Raw genomic sequence first — 21673 nt, 5'->3', positions numbered from 1 at the left:
CTGTACCTCCTGAGAGACCTCAGCCCCCACTGTGCCCCCTAAATTGCTGCAGAACCTCCACCCCCCCATTGTACCCCCAACCTCCCACAATAACCCACAGCACCCCCTGGGAGACCTCAGCCCCCACAGTGTCCCGTAGCTTGCGGCAGAGCCTCTATCCCCCCATTGTGCCCCCAACTTCCAAAAATGTCCCACAGCACCCCTTGAGAGATCTCAGCCCCCACAGTGCCTCCTAGCTTGCTGTAGAGCCTCTAGGTCCTCATTGTGTCCCCAAACCTCCAACAATGTCCCACTGTACCTCCTGAGAGACCTCAGCCCCCACTGTGCCCCCTAAATTGCTGCAGAACCTCCACCCCCCCATTGTACCCCCAACTTCCCACAATAACCCACAGCACCCCCTGGGAGACCTCAGCCCCCACAGTGTCCCGTAGCTTGCGGCAGAGCCTCTATCCCCCCATTGTGCCCCCAACTTCCAAAAATGTCCCACAGCACCCCTTGAGAGATCTCAGCCCCCACAGTGCCTCCTAGCTTGCTGTAGAGCCTCTAGGTCCTCATTGTGTCCCCAAACCTCCAACAATGTCCCACAGCACCCTGTGAGACCTCAGCGCCCACAGTGCGCCCTAGCTTGCTAAAGAGCCTCCAGCCCCCCATTGTGTCCCCCCAACCTCAAACAATGTCCCACTGTGCCTCCTGAGAGACCACAGCCTCCAAAGTGCTCCCTAGATTGCTGCAGAGCCTCCAGCCCCCCGTTGTGTCCCCCAACCTCCAACAATATCCCACTGTGCCCCCTGAGAGATCTCAGTCCATTACAGTGCCCCCTAGCTTGCTACAGAGGCTCTAGCCCCCTATTATACCCCCAACTTCCATCAATGTCCCACAGAATCCCCTGGGAGACCTCAGCCTTCACAGTGCCCCCTAGATTGTTGTAACTCCTCCAGCCCCCACCCCCTTTGTGCCCCCAACCTAACATCCCACAGCGCCCCCTGAGAGACCTCATCCCCAACAGTGCCCCCTAGCTTGCTACAAAGCCCTTAGCAACCCATGGTGCCCCCAACCTCTAAACAATTCCACAGCCCTCCCTGAGAAATGCCAGCCCCTACAGTGCCCTACAGTATCGAATGTTACTAGGATATTTTATCTCCAGGTCGAATGTTGTTCACTCATACAGGATAAAGCATTGGTTCTCTGGTACGTTCTTCCAAAACCTCTCACGTCTCAACAGTAAAAAAAAGGCTTATACTTACACATTAAAGCAAATAATGTATTGGAATGCTGGAAGAATCTAGATGGGGTTCGATGTCACTTTGGGGGATGGGCAGGTTAGGGTTTTGGAGGTAGCTGGGGACCACTGTGAAGTATGGGGTCTCTCTAGGAGGCCAAAGCTTTCTGGGAACACAGTGCTAGATTGCAGTGCGCATTGTTGGAGATGGGGGGAACAATGGGAGGTATTGGGACTTTGTTGGAGGTTGGAGGCACAGGGGGTGCTCTGGGACTTTTTGGAAGCTGGGGGCACAATGAGGTCTAGAGGCTTTGTAGCAAGCTAGGGGGCACTGTTGGGGCTTAGGTCTCTCATGAGATGCCGTGGGAAATTGTTGGAGGTTGGGGGCACAATGGGGGTCTGGAGGCTTTGCCACAAGCTAGGGGGCACTGTAGGGGCTGAGATCTCTCAGGGGGCACTGTGGGACATTGTTGGAGTTTGGGGACAAAATGAGGGGCTTTGCAGCAAGAAAGGGGCACTGTGATGGCTGAGGTCTCCCAGGGGGCGCTGTAGGACATTGTTGGAGGTTGGGGGTACAATAAAGGGCAGGAGGCTTTGCAGCAAGCTGGGGGCACTGTAGGGGCTGAGGTTTCTCAGGGGGCACTGTGGGACTTGGGGGTTGGGAGCACACTGGGGGGCTAGAGGCTCTGCAGCCAGCTAGGGGGCAGTGAGGAGGCTGAGCTCTCTCAGGAGACCTGGATGCACTCTGGGAGGTTGAGGGGCATGGCAGGCCACTGTGGCAAGGTTGGGTGGCACTGTGGGAGCTGAGATGCACAATGGAACTTTAGTGGATCTGCAGTTGGTTGGAGACCCGGGAGGAGGGAGGCTGCGGTCCGGCATTGGGCCTCTGCCCGGTAGGTTAGAGCAACTAGAATAGAGTGATTTAGGGAAGATACTGCATTGTGGCCAGATCAGATATCAGATGGAGTTGGTAATAACAGGAATTAAATACTTATTTACTACGATCATCAGCTCCATCTAGTGGCCAAATGGCAGTATTTTCCTGAATCACTGTATTTTTAGTGAATGAATGACATTCCCCCTTCAGAGATTGCAGCCTAATAACATTCATTTTTTCCCCATATTTGCACAGAGCGAATGTACTGTACATGGGTTTTCACCAGGGGCACTATCTACATGGAGTTTGTATGCTCTCCCTGATTACCAGATATTAATGAACTGTGCCCCAGGATTGAAAGTCAGTGTAGCAGCTATTCTTAAGGAAAGTATAAAACCTACTTATTATAGAAACAATGTAACAGCGCTATCTCTGACCTTTAAAGAAATATCATAAACCCAAACTAGCGCAAATCTTCCAAAATGATAAAGTGCATAACATCAGCAAATCAGTCAAATAAATAACATCCAGTGTATGACATTAAAAAATGTTTTTAAAAATGACAGGTTCTCTTAATAGGATTAAAATTATGCTTAAAAAAAAAAAAATATATATATATATATATATATATATAAATATATAAATATATATATATATATATATATATATATATATATATATATATATATATATACATACACTCACCGGACACTTTATTAGGTACACCTGTTCAATCGCTTGGTAACACAAATTGCTAATCAGCCAATCACATGGCAGCAACTCAATGCACTTAGGCATCCAGACGTGGTGAAGACGACTTGCTGGAGTTCAAACAGAGCATCAGAATGGGGGGAAGAAAGGGCATTTAAGTGACTTAGAACATAGCATGGTTGTTGGTGGCAGACGGGCCAGTCTGAGCATTTCTGAGATTTTCACACACAACCATCTCTCGGGGTTTACAGAGACTGGTGGGGAAAGAGAAAATATTCAGTGAGCGGCAGTTGTCTGGAGGAAAATGTCTCGTTGGTGTCAGAAGTCAGAGGAGAATGGGCAGACGATAGAAAGGCAACAGTAACTCAAATAACCACTCGTTACACCCAAGGTATGCAGAATACCATCGCTGAACACACAACAGAGGCAGATGGGCTACAGCAACAGAAGACCACACCCCGGGGGGTCACTCCTGATCAGCTAAGAACAGGAAACTGAGGCTACAATTGGCACAGGATCACCAAAATTGGACAATAGAAGATGGGAAAAATGTTGCCTGGTCTGAGGAGTCTGGATTTCAGCTGCGACATTCAGATGGTTGGGTCAGAATTTGGCCTCATAGATCCATCCTGCCTTGTATCACCGGTTCAGGCTGGTGGTGGTGATGTAATGGTGTGTGTGTGTGTGTGGGGGGGGGGGTTTATTTTCTTGGCACACTTTTGGCCCCTTAGTACCAATTGAGCATGGTTTATACACCACGGCCTACCTTGCCGAGTGGCTATGGACCCAAAACTATGCCGGAACCTTCAGATGGGAGATCACAGTTCAGGGAACCCCTAGCAACCTCTGGAGGAGCTCTAGGGTGCCATGGAACCCCCCCCCCCCCCCCAGCTGAGAGTGGCTGGACTACAATGTCTTGATGGAGCGTTACCATTGGAAAAACTTGACCTCCATCATATCCTGTAGGTGTGATAGTCAGATGTCCAAAAACTTTTGACCACTTATTATAGATCAACAGGGAGCTCCAGATACATATATAGAGAGAGAAGTTAACATTTCATCCAGTTATACATTCATTAAAAAAATCAATTGAGATCTTTATCTACAAAATCAACGCTTAGGTCTAGGTATCACACAGATGTTGTTTTGCACCTTCACCTGCACTTTCCCCGGTGATATGGGATTGATCCCGGGAGAAAAGGGTAGAGTTCAAATTACAACCTCCCATCATTCCGAGTTCCTGGGCTAAGCAATTCAAATTCTATCCCGTCTTTTTTTTAAATATGGATCTTTATGGCCTCTTGACTTAGTGTGTTGAATTTTTTTTGCCTTCCATAATGTACCATTGAGCTTATGTTGTATGTTTCAGCTTATTTCTTTGTAAACCAAGAAGAAAAATTAAGTCACAAACTGTACAACTAGTATAAATACCCAGGGCCGTCTTTAATATTGATTGGACCCTGGGCAAAACTTTTCTTGGGGCCCCCCCCCATGCAGTTTCGCTCTCCTCCTCCTCTGAGACATACAATAATTAGCAGTTAGACTCAAAATCAGTCTACTGAATCAGATCAGGCAACTATTGTAATTGGTTGCCAGAGGTTACAGTGTATCATTTCCACTGGTTGCTAGAGGTTACAGCACACATTATGGCTCACTAATTAGTTGCTAGCGGTTACAGCACATGAATTCTGCTTGTTGATTGGTTGCTAGAGATTACTGTGGATATGACCTCAAGGGGGCATGATATACATATGAATGTCGGTAATTTACATGTAAACACAGGTCATCTGTACACAACAATAGGGCAGAGCTGGGCAGCATTAGTAGCAGCATTTCACACTGAGATCTCAGGACACAGCACAGGACTAAAACCTCAAAGGACGAGGGAATTTAAACCAGGATAGTTGGCAAGTATGAGGTAGCTACTTTGGGCCCCACAACAATGACAGGGCCCAGGGCAGCTGCCCCTTTTGCCCTGCCTTAAAAACGGCCCTGTAAATACCAGATGTCTACCTTTATGTTGGCTTATTGTAATCCTCTTAGCCCTTGTACACACGGTCGGACATTCCGACAACCAAATCTGTCGGATTTTGTCCGACAGATTTTGTCCGAAACTGATGTTGCATACACACGGTCGGAAAATCCGATCGTTCAGAACGTGATGACGTTATTTCGTTACGATGGGACTACGTTCAGGCTAGTAGCCAATAGCTTTGGTCTAGGAATTTGATCTGAGCATGCGTGGCACTTTGTCCGATCGGAATTCTCTACAAACGATCGGAAAAAGTCAGATCGGATCATGTTGTCGGAAAATTTTATAGCCCAGCTCTAAGCCCTTGTACACACGGTCGGAGAATCTGTCGGAATAAGTCTTATCGGACCGCGTCGTCAGATAATCCGACTGTGTGTGGTATGCATCGGACTGATTCCGTCCGAATATCCGTCCGACCCAATTTTCCAACATGTTGGAAATATTTCCCGACCAACTGGGCCGGACGGACTTAATCCGATCATGTGTAGAGCATTTTCATCGGACCAAGTGCCACGCATGCTCAGATCAAATTCCTACATCAAAGCTATTGGCTACTAGCCTGAATGTAGTCCCATCGTAACGAAATTACGTCATCACGTTCTGAAAGATCGGATTTTTCATCAACTTGGCCCAACCGTGTGTATGCAACAGTTTTGGACACAATCCGTCGGACTAAATCCAACGGGCAAAATCCGACGGATTTGGTTGGCAAAATCTCCGACCGTGTGTACGTGGGCTCAAACTTTGTCGGTCGGATATTCCGATGGAAACAGTCCAATGTAGCCCACACATGGTCGGATTATCCGATAACACGGTCCGATTGGATATTTTCCATCGGAATGTCCGACCGTGTGTACAAGGGCTTAGCCTATCGGACTGTGTTGTCGGATAATCTGACTGTGTGTGGTATGCATCGGACTGTTTCCGTCGGACCCAATTTTCCAACTTGTTGGAAATATTTTCCGACAAACTGGTCCGATCGGACATACTCCGATCATGTGTAGAGAATTCCGATCGGACAAAGTGCCACGCATGCTCAGATCAAATTCCTACACCAAAGGGCTACTAGTGTGAACGTAGTCCCATCGTAACGAAATAACGTCATCACGTTCTGACCGATCGGATTTTCCGACAACTTTGTCCGACCGTGTGTATGCAAAAGTTTCGGACACAATCTGTCGGACAAAATCCGTCGGACAAAATCCAACGGATTTGGTTGGCAGAATGTCCGATCGTGTGTACAAGGGCTAAGACAGGCTCGGTGCACCTGAACTCAATAATTTGATACTTTCGTGGTCATATGGAGTATTTCTTAATCTACCTGAAGGCAACATATGGTGGGGGGGGGGGGTTAGGATGTTGATGCCATAAGTCATGATCACCAAATACCTCAACAGGTATCTCATAACAAGCCAGAGATACGTGAAAACTCTTCAAAGAGCCCAACACCAACCCAACGCTATAGAAATATTATTTTTTATTATTATTACTATTGTTGATATAATGTATACCAATGCTGCATGAGTATCTATTACAGTCACACTGGAGTCAATGGAATACAAATCTACCCACTAAATGCAAAAAAAAAAGAATAAATTACCAAGTATACAGCTAGCATAAATACCCAGCGTCTACCTTTATATTGGCTTCCTGTAATCTTCTGTACAGTAGCTCCTAGCCTGGCTTTGGTGATGATCCTGAACTCAGTAATTTGGAGGGAAGTTTCCATGATTTGATCATATTGAGAATTTCTTACTCCGCCTGAACCAAGGCAATACACGGGGGGGGCAAGATGCTAATGCCACAAGTCAGGAGCCACCAAATCTTATCCTTAGCAGGTGTCTTGTGCCAAGCCAGAAATACACGACAAACCTTCAAAGAGCCCAACACCAACCCAACACTATAGAAATATTCGAAATATTATTTGTTATTATTATTATTATTATTATTGATACAATATCGATACAGTGAACTCAATCATTTGAAAGTAAGTCCCCGTACTTTGGTCATATGGAGCATTTCTTACTCTACCTGAGCCAAGGCAATGCATTGGGGGTGCAAGATGCTGATGCCACAAGTCACGCATCACCAAATCTTATTCTGAACAGTTGTCTTGTACCAAGTCAGAGATACGTGAGAACTCTTCAGAGTCCAACACCGACCCTATAGAAATAATCCTTTCCACAGAAGCTCTAAGACAGGCTTGGTGGACCTGAACTCAATAATTTTGGCGGGAAGTCCCCAGAGATCGGTCATGTGGAGTATTTCTTCTACCTATGGGGATCGAGATGGTGATGCCAGAGAGCCCAACACCAACACTAGAGAAATATTATTTATTATTACTATTATTATTATCGATGCAATGTATACCAGTGCTGCCTGAGTATTTATTACAATCACATCGGAGTCAACTTGGTGGACCTGAACTCAATAATTTCTTACTCTACCCGAACCAAGGTAAGGCATGGGGGGGGGGGGGGGGGGCAAAATTCTGATGCCACACTGATTGTTACAATATCAATACAATGAACTTAATCATTTGGAGGGAAGTCCCCATACTACAGTTATATAAAGTATTTCTTACTCCACCTGAACCAAGGCAATGCATGGGGGGTCAGGATGCTGATGCCACAAGTCAAGTGTCACCAAATCTAAATCTTAACAGGTGTCTCGTACCAAGTCAGGGATACGTGAGAATGCTTCAAAGAGCCCAACACCAACCCAACCTTATAGAAATATTCTATATATTATTTGCTATTATTATTATTGATACAATGAACTCAATAATTTGGAGTCAAGGCCTTCCTTTGGTTATATGAAGTATTTCTTAAAATGGATAAACACTATAAACTTTTCTTTAGATTTACCAAAACCATAAAATATAAGGTCAAACTTAAACACTTTCAATGTGTATCTAATCTGGCAGGCCTTTGCACTACACAGTTGAAGGTAAATCTAAAAGAAATCAAACAACAAAAGTTGTATAGTGTGTATCCAGCTTTTCTCCACCTGAGCCAAGGCAACGCATTGGGGGTGCAAGATGCTGATACCACAAGTCACGGATCACCAATTCTTATTCTGAACAGGTGTCTTGTACCAAGTCAGAGTCCAACACCAACCCTATAGAAATACCTGATGTCTACCTTTATATTGGCTTCCTGTAATCCTTTCCACAGAAGCTCTGAGACAGGCTTGGTGGACCTATAATAATTTTGGCGGGAAGTCCCCATAGATCGGTCATATGGAGTATTTCTTCTACCTATGGGGATCGAGATGGTGATGCCAGAGAGCCCAACACCAACACTAGAGAAATATTATTTATTATTACTATTATTATTATCGATACAATGTATACCAGTGCTGCCTGAGTATTTATTACAATCACATCGGAGTCAATAGAAAACAAATCTATCCACTAAATCCAAAAAGAAAGAAAAATGACAAAGTCCACAGCTAGTATAAATACCTGATGACTACCTTAATATTGACTTCCTGTAATCCTCTGAACAGCAGCTTAGACAGACTTGGTGGACCTGAACTTAATAACTTGGAGGGAAGCCCCCATATGGAGTATTTCTTACTCCACCTGAACCAAGGCAACGCATGGGGGGGGGGGGGGGGTCAAGATGCTGTCACAAGTCACGTGTCACCATATCTTATCCGTAACGGGTGTCTCGTACCAAGCCAGAGATACGTTAGATCTAAAGTTTAAAGAGCCCAACCCAGCGCAATAGAAATATTCTAAATATTATATGTTATTATTATTATTATTGATACAATACAATTGATACAATATTGATAAAATGAACTCAACAATTTGAAGGGAAGTCCCCATACTTTGGTCATATGGAGTATTTCTTATACTCTACCTGAACCATGGTAACACATAGGGGGGTGGGCAAGATGCTGATCCCACAAGTCCAAACCTATGGAAATACCTGCCACCTACCTTTATATTGGCTTCCTATAATCCATCGGCCCAGCAGCTCTTAGATTGGCTTTCCGCACCTGAACTCAATAATTTGGTGGGAAGTCCCCATACATTGGTTATACGGAGTATTTCTTACTCCACCTGAACCAAGGCAACACATGGGGGGAGGGGGGGGGGCAAGATGTTGATGGCAGAGAAATGTGGGATCTCTTCAAGGAGCCCAACACCAACACTAGAGAAATATTATTTATCATTATTATTATTCCAAATCTGATCCTTAACAGGTATCTTGTACCAAACCAGAGATACATGAAAACCCTTGAAAGAGCCCAACACCAACCCAACGCTGTAGAAATATTCCAAATATTATTTGTTATTATTATTGCTACAATGAACTTAACAATTTGGAGGGAAGCCCCATACTTTGGTCATATGGAGTATTTCTTACTCTACCCAAACCAAGGTAAGGCATGGGAGGGGGGGGCAAAATTCTGATGCCACACTGATTGTTACAATATCAATACAATGAAATTAATCATTTGGAGGGATGTCCCCATACATTGGTTATATAAAGTATTTCTTACTCCACCTGAACCAAGGCAATGCATGGGGGAGAAGATGCTGATGCCACAAGCCACCAAATCTTATTCTGCACAGGTGTCTTGTACGAAGCCAGAGATACATGACAACCCTTCAAAGAGCCCAACACCAACCCAACGCTATAGAAATATTCTAAATAATATTTGCTATTATTATTGATACCATAGCGATACAATGAATTCAATATTTTGGAGGGAAGTCCCCATACATTGGTTATGTGGAGTACTTCTTGCTCTACTGGAACCAAGGCCACCCATGGAGGGGCAGAATTCTGATGCCACAAGTCACGCATCACCAAATCTTATTCTGAACAGGTGTCTCATACCAAGCCAGAGATATATGAGAACCCTTTAAAGAGCCAGAGAACCATCAAAATAATCGAAATATTATTTGTCATTATTATTATTGATACAATATCACTACAATGAACTCAATAATTTGGAAGGAAGTCCCCATACATTGGTCATATGGAGAATTTCTTCTACCTGAACGAAAAAAAAAAACACATGGGGGTCAAGACCGTGATGCCAGTGAAATGTGGGAACCCAACCAACCAACACCAACACTAGAGAAATATGTTTTATTATTATCGATACAATGTTTACCAATGCTGCATGAGTATTTATTAGGGTCACATTGGAATCAATGGAAAAGAAATCTACCCACTAAATACAAAAATAAAGAAAAATGACAAAGTGTACAGCTAAATACCTAATGTCTACCTTTATATTGGCTTCCTGTACTCCTCTGTACAACATCCCTTAGGCTTGGTGGACCTGAACCCAATAAATTGGAATGAAGTCCCCATACTACGGTTATATAAAGTATTTCTTACTCCACCTGAACCAAGGCAATGCATGGAGGGGGGGGTCAGGATGCTGATGCCACAAGTCAAGTGTCACCAAATCTAAATCTTAACAGGTGTCTCGTACCAAGTCAGAGATACGTGAGAACTCTTCAAAGAGCCCAACACCAACCCAACCTTATAGAAATATTCTATATATTATATGCTATTATTATTATTATTATTGATATAATGAACTCAATAATTTGAAGGCAAGGCCTCATACTTTGGTTATATAAAGTATTTCTTAAAATGGATACACACTATACAATTTTATTTAGATTTACCAAAACCATATAATATGAGGTCAAACCTAAACACTTTCAATGTGTATGCAATCTGGCAGGCCTTTGCACTACACAGTTGGTAAATCTAAAGGAAATCAAACAACAAAAGTTGTATAGTGTGTATCCAGCTTTTCTCCACCTGAACCAAGGCAACGCACAGGAGGAGTCAAGATGCTGATGCAACAAGTCAGGAGTCACCAAATCTTAGTCTGAACAGGTGTTGTGTACCAAGCCAAAGAAATGCGGGATCACCTCAAGGAGCCCATCGCCAACCCAATGCTATAGAAAAATTTTAAATATTATTTGTTACTATTATTAGTGATACGATATCGATACAATTAACAATTTGGAGGGAAGTCCCTATACTTTGGTCATATGAAGTATTTCTTACTTTACCTGAGCCAAGACAACGCATGGGGGGAAAGATGCTGATGCCACAAGTCAGGAGTCACCAAATTGAATTCTTAACAGGTGTCTTGTACCAAGCCAGGGATACGTGAGAACTCTTCAGAGTCCATCATCAACCCTATAGAAATACCTGACATCTTCCTTTATATTGGCTTCCTGTAATCCTCTGAACAGCAACCCTTAGACAGGCTTGGTGGACCTGAGCTCAATAATTTGGAGGGAAGTCCCCATACTTTGGTCATGTGGAGTATTTCTTACTCTACTTGAACCAAGGCCACACATGGGTGTCAATATGTGGATGCCAGAGAAATCTAGGGCCATTTTCAAAGACCTCAACACCAATGCTAGAGAAATGTTATTTACTATTATTATTCCAAATCTTATCCTTAACAGGTGTCTCGTACCAAGCCAGAGATATGTGAGAACCCTTCAAAGAGCCCAACACCCACCCAACGCTATATAAATATTCTAAATATTATTGGTTATTTTTATTATTGTTATAATATCAATACAATGAACTTAATCATTTGGAGGGAAGTCCCCATACATTGGTTATATAAAGAATTTCTTACTCCACCTGAACCAAGGCAATGCATGGGGGAGAAGATGTTGATGCCACAAGTCACAAGCCACCAAATCTTACTCTGCACAGGTGTCTTGTACGAAGTCAGAGATACATGACAACCCTTCAAAGAGCCCAACACCAACCCAACGCTATAGAATTATTCTAAATAATATTTCCTATTATTATTGATACCATAGCGATACAATGAACTCAATAATTTGGAGGGAAGTCCCCATACTTTGGTCATGTGGAGTATTTCTTACTCTACTTGAACCAAGGCCACACATGGGTGTCAAGATGTGGGTGCCAGAGAAATCTAGGGTCTCTTCAAAGAGCTCAACGCCAACACTAGAGAAAGATTATTTATTATTATTATTCCAAATCTTATCCTTAACAGGTGTCTCGTACCAAGCCAGAGATACGTGAGAACCCTTCAAAGAGCCCAACACCAACCCAACGCTATATAAATATTCTAAATATTATTGGTTATTTTTATTATTGTTACAATATCAATACAATGAACTTAATCATTTGGAGGGAAGTCCCCATACATTGGTTATATAAAGAATTTCTTACTCCACCTGAACCAAGGCAATGCATGGGGGAGAAGATGTTGATGCCACAAGTCACAAGCCACCAAATCTTACTCTGCACAGGTTGTATGAAGCCAGAGATACAAGACAACCCTTCAAAGAGCCCAACACCAACCCAATGCTATAGAAATATTCTAAATAATATTTCCTATTATTATTGATACCATAGAGATACAATGAACTCAATATTTTGGAGGGAAGTCCCCATACATTGGTTATTTGGAGTTTTTCTTGCTCAACCTGAACCAAGGCAACGCATGGGGGGGGGGGGGGGGACAAGATGCTGATACCACGAGTCACGAATCACCAAATCTTATTCTGAACAGGTGTCTTGTACCAAACCAGAGAAACGTGGGATCATCTCAAAGAGCCCAACACTAGAGAAATTTTTTTTTTATTATTATTATTAATAATAATAATAATAATAATAATAATGTTATTATTATTATTATTATTATTATTAATAATATTAATAATATTATTATTATTATCAACAAAATGTATACAAATGCTGCATGAATATTTATTATGGTCACATTGGAGTTAATGGAAAAAAGCTAAAAAAAAAAAAAAAAAAAAAACATATCTAGCCACCAAATACAAAAACAACATTTCTCAAGGCACGTTGCCTAGCAAAAAAAGAAAAAAAAAGAAAGAAAAAAAAATTCCCCCCTTGAGAGTTTTTCCTCTGTCCTCAGAGAATCCAGCAGCCACTGGGTTAAACTAAGTCCTAATGTTTCCTTGTCTTTCTCTTAGACGTTGATAATGAGTCCCTGCGGATATGCGCGCTGCAAAGGTGTCCTTGCTAAACACATCCAGATAGAAGAACAGCCGTACAATCTGTGCCTAAGTCTACAACAACTCCAGCGCCTTTTCGAAAAAAAAAAAAAAAGCCATCTGGCATATTAGCCCCCAGCCCCCCCCCCCCCCCCCAAACAACAACAACCACCAAAAAAAAAAAATATATATATATATATATATATATATATACAGCTCTAGCATAACGCAAATAATAATATCTCCGGGTTCTGACACCGCAGCAATCAACAGGCAGTTCAATATTCGCCTAACCAAACCGGCGCCGGAAGAGTTAACCGTGATCAAGGGAATGTACAAGCGTATCATTCAAGAACCGGGTCCAAAAATGGGTCTTTCACTGGCCGCAGGGACGACAACAACCTCTAGTAACCCCCCTCCGCCGGGGGCGCCGTGTTTGGGGGAAGGAAAAAAAAAAAAACATTTGCAGTGCGCTACATTCCAGAAAACAATTTTTTTTTTTTGCAGCTCGTCAATCCAGGCCTACAAATGTATTTAATTTTTTGGTCAACCCCAAGCCTACCGACTCCGTGACCTAAGGTCAAAAGTCCACAAGCACTTCTGATTGGTTCATATTTAGGAACTCTGGGATTTTTTTTTTTCATCTCCCCCCCACCACCTTCTTCTTCCATCACCACCACCACCACCTTCGATCCACAAGGTAAAGCCAACACGCAGGTCACTTTTGTTTGTTGCCCCCTTACACCATTACCACCACCACCTTCAATCCACTCCAAGGTAAAGCCAGCACAAAGGCTACTTTTGTTTCTTGCCCCCTTCCGCCATCACCACCACCTTCGATCCACTCCAAGGTAAAGTCAACACACAGGTTACTTTTGTTTCTTGCCCCCTTCCACCATCACCACCACCACCACCTTTGATGAACTCCAAGGTAAAGCCAACACACAGGTCACTTTTGTTTCTTGCCACCTTCCATCATCACCACCTTCGATCCAGTCCAAGGTAAAGCCAACACACAGGTTACTTTTGTTTCTTGCCCCCTTCCACCATCATCACCACCACCACCTTCGATCCACTCCAAGGTAAAGCCAACACACAGGTTACTTTTGTTTCTTGCCCCCTTCCACCACCACCACCTTCGATCCACTCCATGGTAAAGCCAACACACAGGGTACTTTTGTTTCTTGCCCCCTTCCACCATCACCACCATCACCATTTTCTCTCCACTCCAAGGTAAATCCAACACACAGGGTACTTTTGTTTGTTGCCCCCTTCCACCATCACCCCCATCACCATTTTCTATCCACTCCAAGGTAAAGCCAACACACAGGTTACTTTTGTTTCTTGCCCCCTTCCACCATCACCACCATCAACACCACCTTTGATCAACTCCAAGGTAAAGCCAACACACAGTTCACTTTTGTTTCTTGCCTCCTTCCACCATCACCAGCATCACCACCTTCGATCCACTCCAAGGTAAAGCCAACATACAGGTCACTTTTGTTTCTTGCCCCCTTCCACCATCACCACCACCACCACCATTACCACCACATTCGATCCACTCCAAGGTAAAGCCAACACACAGGTCACTTTTGTATCTTTGACGCAAAAAAGAACATCCACAGGCCCCCCGGTTTGCTGCGACAAAGGCGACTTAAGCTAATTGATTCCCAGTTAATTATCTGGGAATAATAAAATAAGAAAAAAGAAGATAAGGCACTTACCAGGACATGCGCAGCCCACTGACATCTTCACATGCCTGGTCTGAAACCGAGAAGGTACTGGGTGCCCGCGGCTACGGCTCCTGGCATAAAATGCCCGTGCGGAATCTCGGAGAACAAAAAAAAAACGAGCCCCCCTCCTAAAAAGCCAGAAATTGGGCCTCAGAGGAAGCAGGCAGAAGGAATTTTTATTCTGTCTCTGTATGTGAGCTTGTATGTGCGTTCTCTCGCTCTCTCCTCGCTCTCTCCTCGCTCTCTCTCTCCACTGGCAGTACTGTGGTTTATTAATATGCTAATTGCAATGCTAGTGGGAGGAGAGTGAGCTTGTCAAAGTGACCTGAGTAAAAGAGAGAGGAGAGAGAAGGGAGAGAGAGAGAGAGAGAGAGAGAGAAATCGAGTCTACTGAATAACAAGCATGTGACGCACATCTCTATATATATACATTGTATCAAGAACAAAAATGTACAGGAAAAAAGGGGGGAATGGAGAGACCCCCCCACCCTCCCATTGGCTCCTTTGATAAAGCCAGGGGGGGGGGGGGGGTTGGTGATGGTTGAGACGTTGGCAAGGCAGACAGAAGGAGAAGTGGACGTGGGTGTCCTGCAATGATAAACCAGGCGTACCGCATCAGACGCTCACTTCCATACTGCGCTCATAGACGCATAGACAGGCGGCACGCATGCAACATTAAAAAAAAAAAAAAGAGAGAGAAGAAGAAGAAGCTCCATTAGAGATAAGAGGCAGAAGAAAAAAACAATTCCTGGCTTTTGTCACAAACAAAGCCGTAGTTGAGGAACAGACATGGAGTGTATGAGGAGGCAGCAAATGAATAGAGGTTTGGGTGCCATCCAAAGACGTTATTTTTTTGATGGCACCTCCTGTAGGCATCTTATGAAGGCATCTCATGAAGGCATCTCATGAAGGCATCTTATGAAGGAACCTCATGAAGGCACCCCATGAAGGCATCTCATGAAGGCACCCCATGAAGGCATCTCATGAAGGCATCTCATGAAGGCACCCCATGAAGGCATCTCATGAAGGCATCTCATGAAGGCACCCCATGAAGGCATCTCATGAAGGCACCCCATGAAGGCACCTCATGAAGGCATCTCATGAAGGCACCTCATGAAGGCATCTCATGAAGGCACCTCATGAAGGCATCTCATGAAGGCACCCCATGAAGGCATCTCATGAAGGCACCTCATGAAGGCATCTCATGAAGGCACCTCATGAAGGCATCTCATGAAGGCACCCCATGAAGGCATCTCATGAAGGCACCTCATGAAGGCATCTCATGAAGGCACCCCATGAAGGCATCTCATGAAGGCACCCCATGAAGGCATCTCATGAAGGCACCCCATGAAGGCATCTCATGAAGGCACCCCATGAAGGCATCTCATGAAGGCACCCCATGAAGGCATCTCATGAAGGCACCCCATGAAGGCATCTCATGAAGGCACCCCATGAAGGCATCTCATGAAGGCACCTCATTGAGGCATCTCATGGAGGCATCTCATGGAGGCATCTCATGAAGGCACCTCATGAAGGCACCTCATGAAGGCATCTCATGAAGGCACCTCATGAAGGCACCTCATGAAGGAACCTCATGAAGGCATCTCATGAAGGCACCTCATGAAGGCACCTCATGAAGGCACCCCATGAAGGCATCTCATGAAGGCATCTCATGAAGGCACCTCATTGAGGCATCTCATGGAGGCATCTCATGAAGGCACCTCATGAAGGCACCTCATGAAGGCACCTCATGAAGGCACCCCATGAAGGCATCTCATGAAGGCATCTCATGAAGGCACCTCATTGAGGCATCTCATGGAGGCATCTCATGAAGGAACCTCATGAAGGAACCTCATGAAGGCATCTTATGAAGGAACCTCATGAAGGCACCCCATGAAGGCACCTCATGGAGGCATCTCATGGAGGCATCTCATGAAGGCATCTGATGAAGACACGTAGTTTGGGAGGGGTTAGGATGGTCTTTGCAATGATGCCCAAGGTGCAAAAAAAAAAAGGGGGGAAGGGTCAATCACATGGAGTTGGGCCTCATCTTGTAGGAAGGAGGGGGCTGGTCCGGGATGATTTTTATCTTGTACATTCTGCACCCCCTGCATCCTCTACACTCTGCACCCCCTGCTTCCTCTACACTCTGCACCCCCTGCATTCTCTAGACTCTGCACCCCCTGCATTCTCTACATTCTCTCCTCCCAGCATCCTCCACATTCTGCACCCCCTGCATCCTGTACGCTCTGCACCCCCTGCATCCCCTACTTTCTGCACCTCCTGCATCCTCTACATTCTGAACTACCGCATCCTCTACATTCTGCACCCCCTGCATCCTCTACATTCTGCACCCCCTGCATCCTGTATATTATGCACCTCCTACATCCTCTACATTCTGCATCCCCTACATCCTCTACATTATGCACCCCCTGCATTCCCCACCTTCTGCACCCCCTGCAGCCCTCTCTGTACCCCCATTACTAATCACTATATACCCCTAATATCCCCCCCCCCCCAGTTCTGTAACCCCTGCATCCCCCATTACCCCACATTAATTACAGCATGCCTCCCCTATTACCCGCACTCTGTATCCCCCACTACTCCCCCCGTTACACCTAAGCACCCCCTGCAGCTGACACACAGCGCCTCCTGATGGTCATATCAGAACATGTGTCCCCATAGGAAAATTTCCCCTCACTTCCTGTCCCAGTGACAACTCATCATGTCGCAAACATAAGGCCATGTTTACCAGGACCAATAGTGAGGGTAAATCAGCCATAAAAACTGACAGGGGGGCTAATCCTTCCACACTCCATCCAAAACTAACACAAAAAGTTTGGAGTCTACATAGAAGTAAGCGAAACTCCAGCCAAAGGTAACCATATAAAAAGCGAATAGCTCATTAAATGCTGCAACATCCAGAGATACCCCCTGCAGTACTATTTTCTGCCACTGGATGTCCTCAGTCTGATGGCCAGCATTCCTCTGAGCCCAGGTTGTCCTGCATCCCCCAGTACCCAACAGTCTTCTACCCCTGCACCCTCTATATTCTGCACACCCTGCATCCCCCACTACCCTACATTTTGCTCCACTCTGCATCCCCCACTACCCCTCATTCTGCACCCAGTGCATCCTCTATATTCTGCGCCCCCTGCATCCCTCACTACCCAACATTCTGCACCCCCTGCATCACCCACTACCCCATATTCTGCACCCCTCAGGCATCCTCTATATTCTACATCCCCTGCATCCCCCTCTACCCCTCATTCTGCACCCCCTGCATCATCCACTACCCCATATTCTGCACCCCGGGCATCCTCTATATTCTACACCCCCTGCATCCCTCTCTACCCCTCATTCTGCACCCTCTATATTCTGCACCCCCTGCATCCCTCACTTCCCCACATTCTGCATCCCCTACTACCTCTCATTCTGCACCCCCTGCATCCTCTATATTCTGCACCCCCTGCATCCATCAACTCGCCACATTCTGCACCCTCTGCATCCCCTACTACCCTTCATTCTGCACCCCCTGCATTCTCTATATTCTGCCCCCCCTGTATCCCTCACTTTCCCACATTCTGCACCCCCTGCATCCCCTACTACCCCTCATTCTGCACCCCCTGCATCCTCTATATTCTGCACCCCCTGCATCCCTCACTACCCCACATTCTGCACCCCGTGCATCCTCTATATTCTACACCCTCTGCATCCCCCTCTACCCCTCATTCTGCATCCCCTTCACCCTGTATATTCTGCACCCCCTGCATCCCTCTCTTCCCCACATTCTGAACCCCCTGCATCCCCTATTACCCCTCATTCTGCATCCCCTGCGTCCTCTATATTCTGCACCCCCTGCATCCCTCACCTCCCCACATTCTGCATCCCCTACTACCCCTCATTCTGCACCCCCTGCATCCTCTATATTCTGCACCCCCTGCATCCCTCACTACCCCACATTCTGTACCCCCTGCATCACCCACTACCCCATATTATGCACCCCGGGCCTCCTCTATATTCTACACCCCCTGCATGCCCCTCTACCTTTCATTCTACACCCCTTGCACCCTCTATATTCTGCATCCCCTACTACCCCTCATTCTGCACCCCTTGCACCCTCTATATTCTGCACCCACTGCATCCCTCACTTCCCCACATTCTGCACCCCCTGCATCCTCTACTACCCCTCATTCTGCACCCCCTGCATCCTCTATATTCTGCACCCCCTACATCCCCCACTACCCCACATTCTGCCACCCCCTTACTCCTCTATATTCCGCCAGACACCTTTAAGAGCAGCGTCAAAAATGTGCGCTGTGCATGAGGCCTGAACAGCCTTTTTTTTTTTAACCAATTAAGGACCAGGCCTTTTTCTGGCACTTGTTGTTTACAAGTAAAAATCTGTATTTTTTTCTTGAAAATTACTTTAAAAAAAAGTTTCTTTTTATTTATTTATTTATTTTTAGCAGAGACCCTAGAGAATAAAATGGCAAAAAAAATTGTTTTTGATGGAGTCCAGTGCATCTCCTTCCCTTTTTTTTTGTAACCTTAAATAAAGGCATATTTTTGGTTATCATTTAAGATAAAAAAATATATATCTTTTAGGATAAAAAAAATGATATATCTTATAAGATCTAAAAAATTTTTTTATCTTTTAAGATAAAAAAAAGTTATCTTTTCAGATTTAAAAAAAAAGTTATCTTTTAAGATAATTTTTTTTATCTTTTTAAGATGAAAAAAAAAAAATTGCTATCTTTTTAAATAAAGGCATATTTTTGGTTATCATTTAAGATAAAAAAAATATATCTTTTAGGATAAAAAAAATGATATATCGTATAAGATCTAAAAAAAAATGTTATCTTTTAAGATATAAAAAAAGTTATCTTTTCAGATAATTTTTTTTTTTATCTTTTAAGATGGAAAAAAAATTGCTATCTTTGAAGATAGAAGAAAAAAGTTATCTTTTAAGAATTTTTTTTTATCATTTAAGATTAAAAAATAATATATCGTTTAGGATAAAAAAAATGTATATAACTTATAAGATCTAAAAAAAAAATGTTATCTTTTAAGAATCTTTTAGGATAAAAAAAAAAATCTTTTAGGATAAAAAAAATGTGATCTTTTGAATAAAAAATTTTTTTTCTTGAAAAATACTTTTATAAAAAGTTTCTTTTTTTTTTTATTTATTTATTTTTAGCAGAGACCCTAGAGAATAAAATGGCAAAAAAAATAGTTTTTGATAGAGTCCAGTGCATCTCCTTCCCTTTTTTTCGTAACTTTAAATAAAGGCATATTTTTGGTAATCATTTAAGATAAAAAAAATATATCTTTTAGGATAAAAAAATGATATATCTTATAAGATCTAAAAAAAATGTTATCTTATAAGATAAAAAAAAGTTAACTTTTCAGATTAAAAAAAATTTTTTATCTTTTAAGATATTTTTTTTTTTTATCTTTTTAAGATGAAAAAAAAAATTGCTATCTTTTAAATAAAGGCATATTTTTGGTTATCATTTAAGATAAAAAAAAATATCTTTTTCAGTTCCAGCGTTCCAGTGCGGTTAAGCGTTTTTAGTGAGTTTTTGATGGAGTCCAGTGCATCTATGGAGTCCAGTGCATCTCCTTCCCTTTTTTTTTGTAACCTTAAATAAAGGCATATTTTTGGTTATCATTTAAGATAAAAAAAATATATCTTTTAGGATAAAAAATATGATATATCTTATAAGATCTAAAAAAAATTTTTATCTTTTAAGATAAAAAAAAGTTATCTTTTCAGATTGAAAAAAAAGTTATGAAAAAAAAATTTGCTATCTTTTAAATAAAGGCATATTTTTGGTTATCATTTAAGATAAAAAAAAAGATATCTTTTAGGATAAAAAAAATGATATATCTTATAAGATCTAAAAAAAAATGTTATCTTTTAAGATATAAAAAATTTTATCTTTTCAGATAATTTTTTTTTTTTTTATCTTTTAAGATGGAAAAAAAAATTGCTATATTTGAAGATAGAAGAAAAAAGTTATCTTTTAAGAATTTTTTTTTTATCATTTAAGATTAAAAAATAATATATCGTTTAGGATAAAAAAAAATTATATATCTTATAAGATCTAAAAAAAAAAATGTTATCTTTTAAGATTAAAAAAGAATTTTTTAGGATAAAAAAAAAAATCTTTTAGGATAAAAAAAAATGTGATCTTTTGCTTTAAAAAATTTTTTTTACTTCCGCCCTGGACCAGAAGTGACATCATGGCATCGCTTGGGTCCTCCAAGGCCATAGAGGCAATCAAAGACGATCTGCACCGGTGGATCGCGGGCGATCCAGGGGAAAACGATAAGCCAGAGAGACACCGGCAAGTGGCGGAAGGGGGAGGGGGCTCCCACCGCTTCTGACGGTGTTCAGGTGGCTCATAAGAAAGCCAGCCACCGGTTGCAAAAACCATTAGTGGGGTTATGCATGATCTCTTCAGCTATAATCCCGGTAAACCACTTGAAAGCCGTAACGTTTTGCGGTCGGAAAAAAAGCCACGTTTACATGAAAACCGCAAGTGATGTCATGGCGTCGATCCTGTCCTCCAAGGGCATAGAGATGAGCGGCGGCCATCTTGCCATCGCTTATCTCTATGGCAAGCCACCGCCAGCATTGAATGTTTTCTCGAGCTCAGTGATCGGTAACGCAAGCCCGTTCTAAAAGTGATCCTGCGGCAAATCTGGCACCTGAGGCAAAATAAAATACCGCGGTCCTGGCATCTAGCTGCAACCACAACCCCCCCCCCCCCCCCCCACCCCCATGACACATTTCCCAGCTCGGCGGTCGGAGTCAGTGGACTTCCCAAACTCCTGAAATCCGACCCCGCCGTGGTGACGAATCCGAGGAGCTCCGGCGACAGAAATGGCCGCGTGCTGAAAACTTGACATTCCAGGACAAAATTGCGCAAAGGACGGCGATAAAAAAAAAAAAGAAAGAAGATCTAACTGGCTGGACTGATCGCGGTGAGCATGTGCACTTGGCGGCCGATGGCGCTCTTTAGTTAGTCAGCCGCCGCCGTAAATCCCCGAAGGCGCCCTCAGCTCGGCTATCTCATTGGGAAAGGCA

At 43.4% G+C, this 21673-nt stretch overlaps 1 protein-coding gene across 7 annotated transcripts in view; it reads right to left on the bottom strand.

The window, feature by feature from the left end:
• The window catches only part of LDB1 (LIM domain binding 1), a 260494-nt gene extending 245660 nt beyond the window's left edge, over positions 1–14834 (bottom strand). For 3 of the 7 annotated variants that reach the window (XM_077455671.1, XM_077455673.1, XM_077455674.1), the window contains exon 1: positions 14569–14831. In XM_077455671.1, coding sequence (XP_077311797.1) covers positions 14569–14593 — 25 coding nt within the window. In that variant the 5' untranslated portion in view covers positions 14594–14831. Of the gene's footprint in view, positions 1–14568 lie in introns of all 7 variants that reach the window. The other 4 variants (XM_077455666.1, XM_077455668.1, XM_077455672.1 and 1 more) reach the window with 3 other exon arrangements.
• Between the last annotated feature and the right edge of the window lie 6839 nt (positions 14835–21673).

The sequence above is a fragment of the Lithobates pipiens genome, unplaced genomic scaffold, assembly GCF_037356315.1.
Source record: "Lithobates pipiens isolate NorthernLeopardFrog02 unplaced genomic scaffold, aLitPip1_a1.2 Scaffold_25, whole genome shotgun sequence".
NCBI classification, from domain to species: Eukaryota; Metazoa; Chordata; class Amphibia; order Anura; family Ranidae; genus Lithobates; species Lithobates pipiens.
Note: the sequence above shows the minus strand (reverse complement) of the source record. Positions and strands in the feature narration are given on the sequence as shown.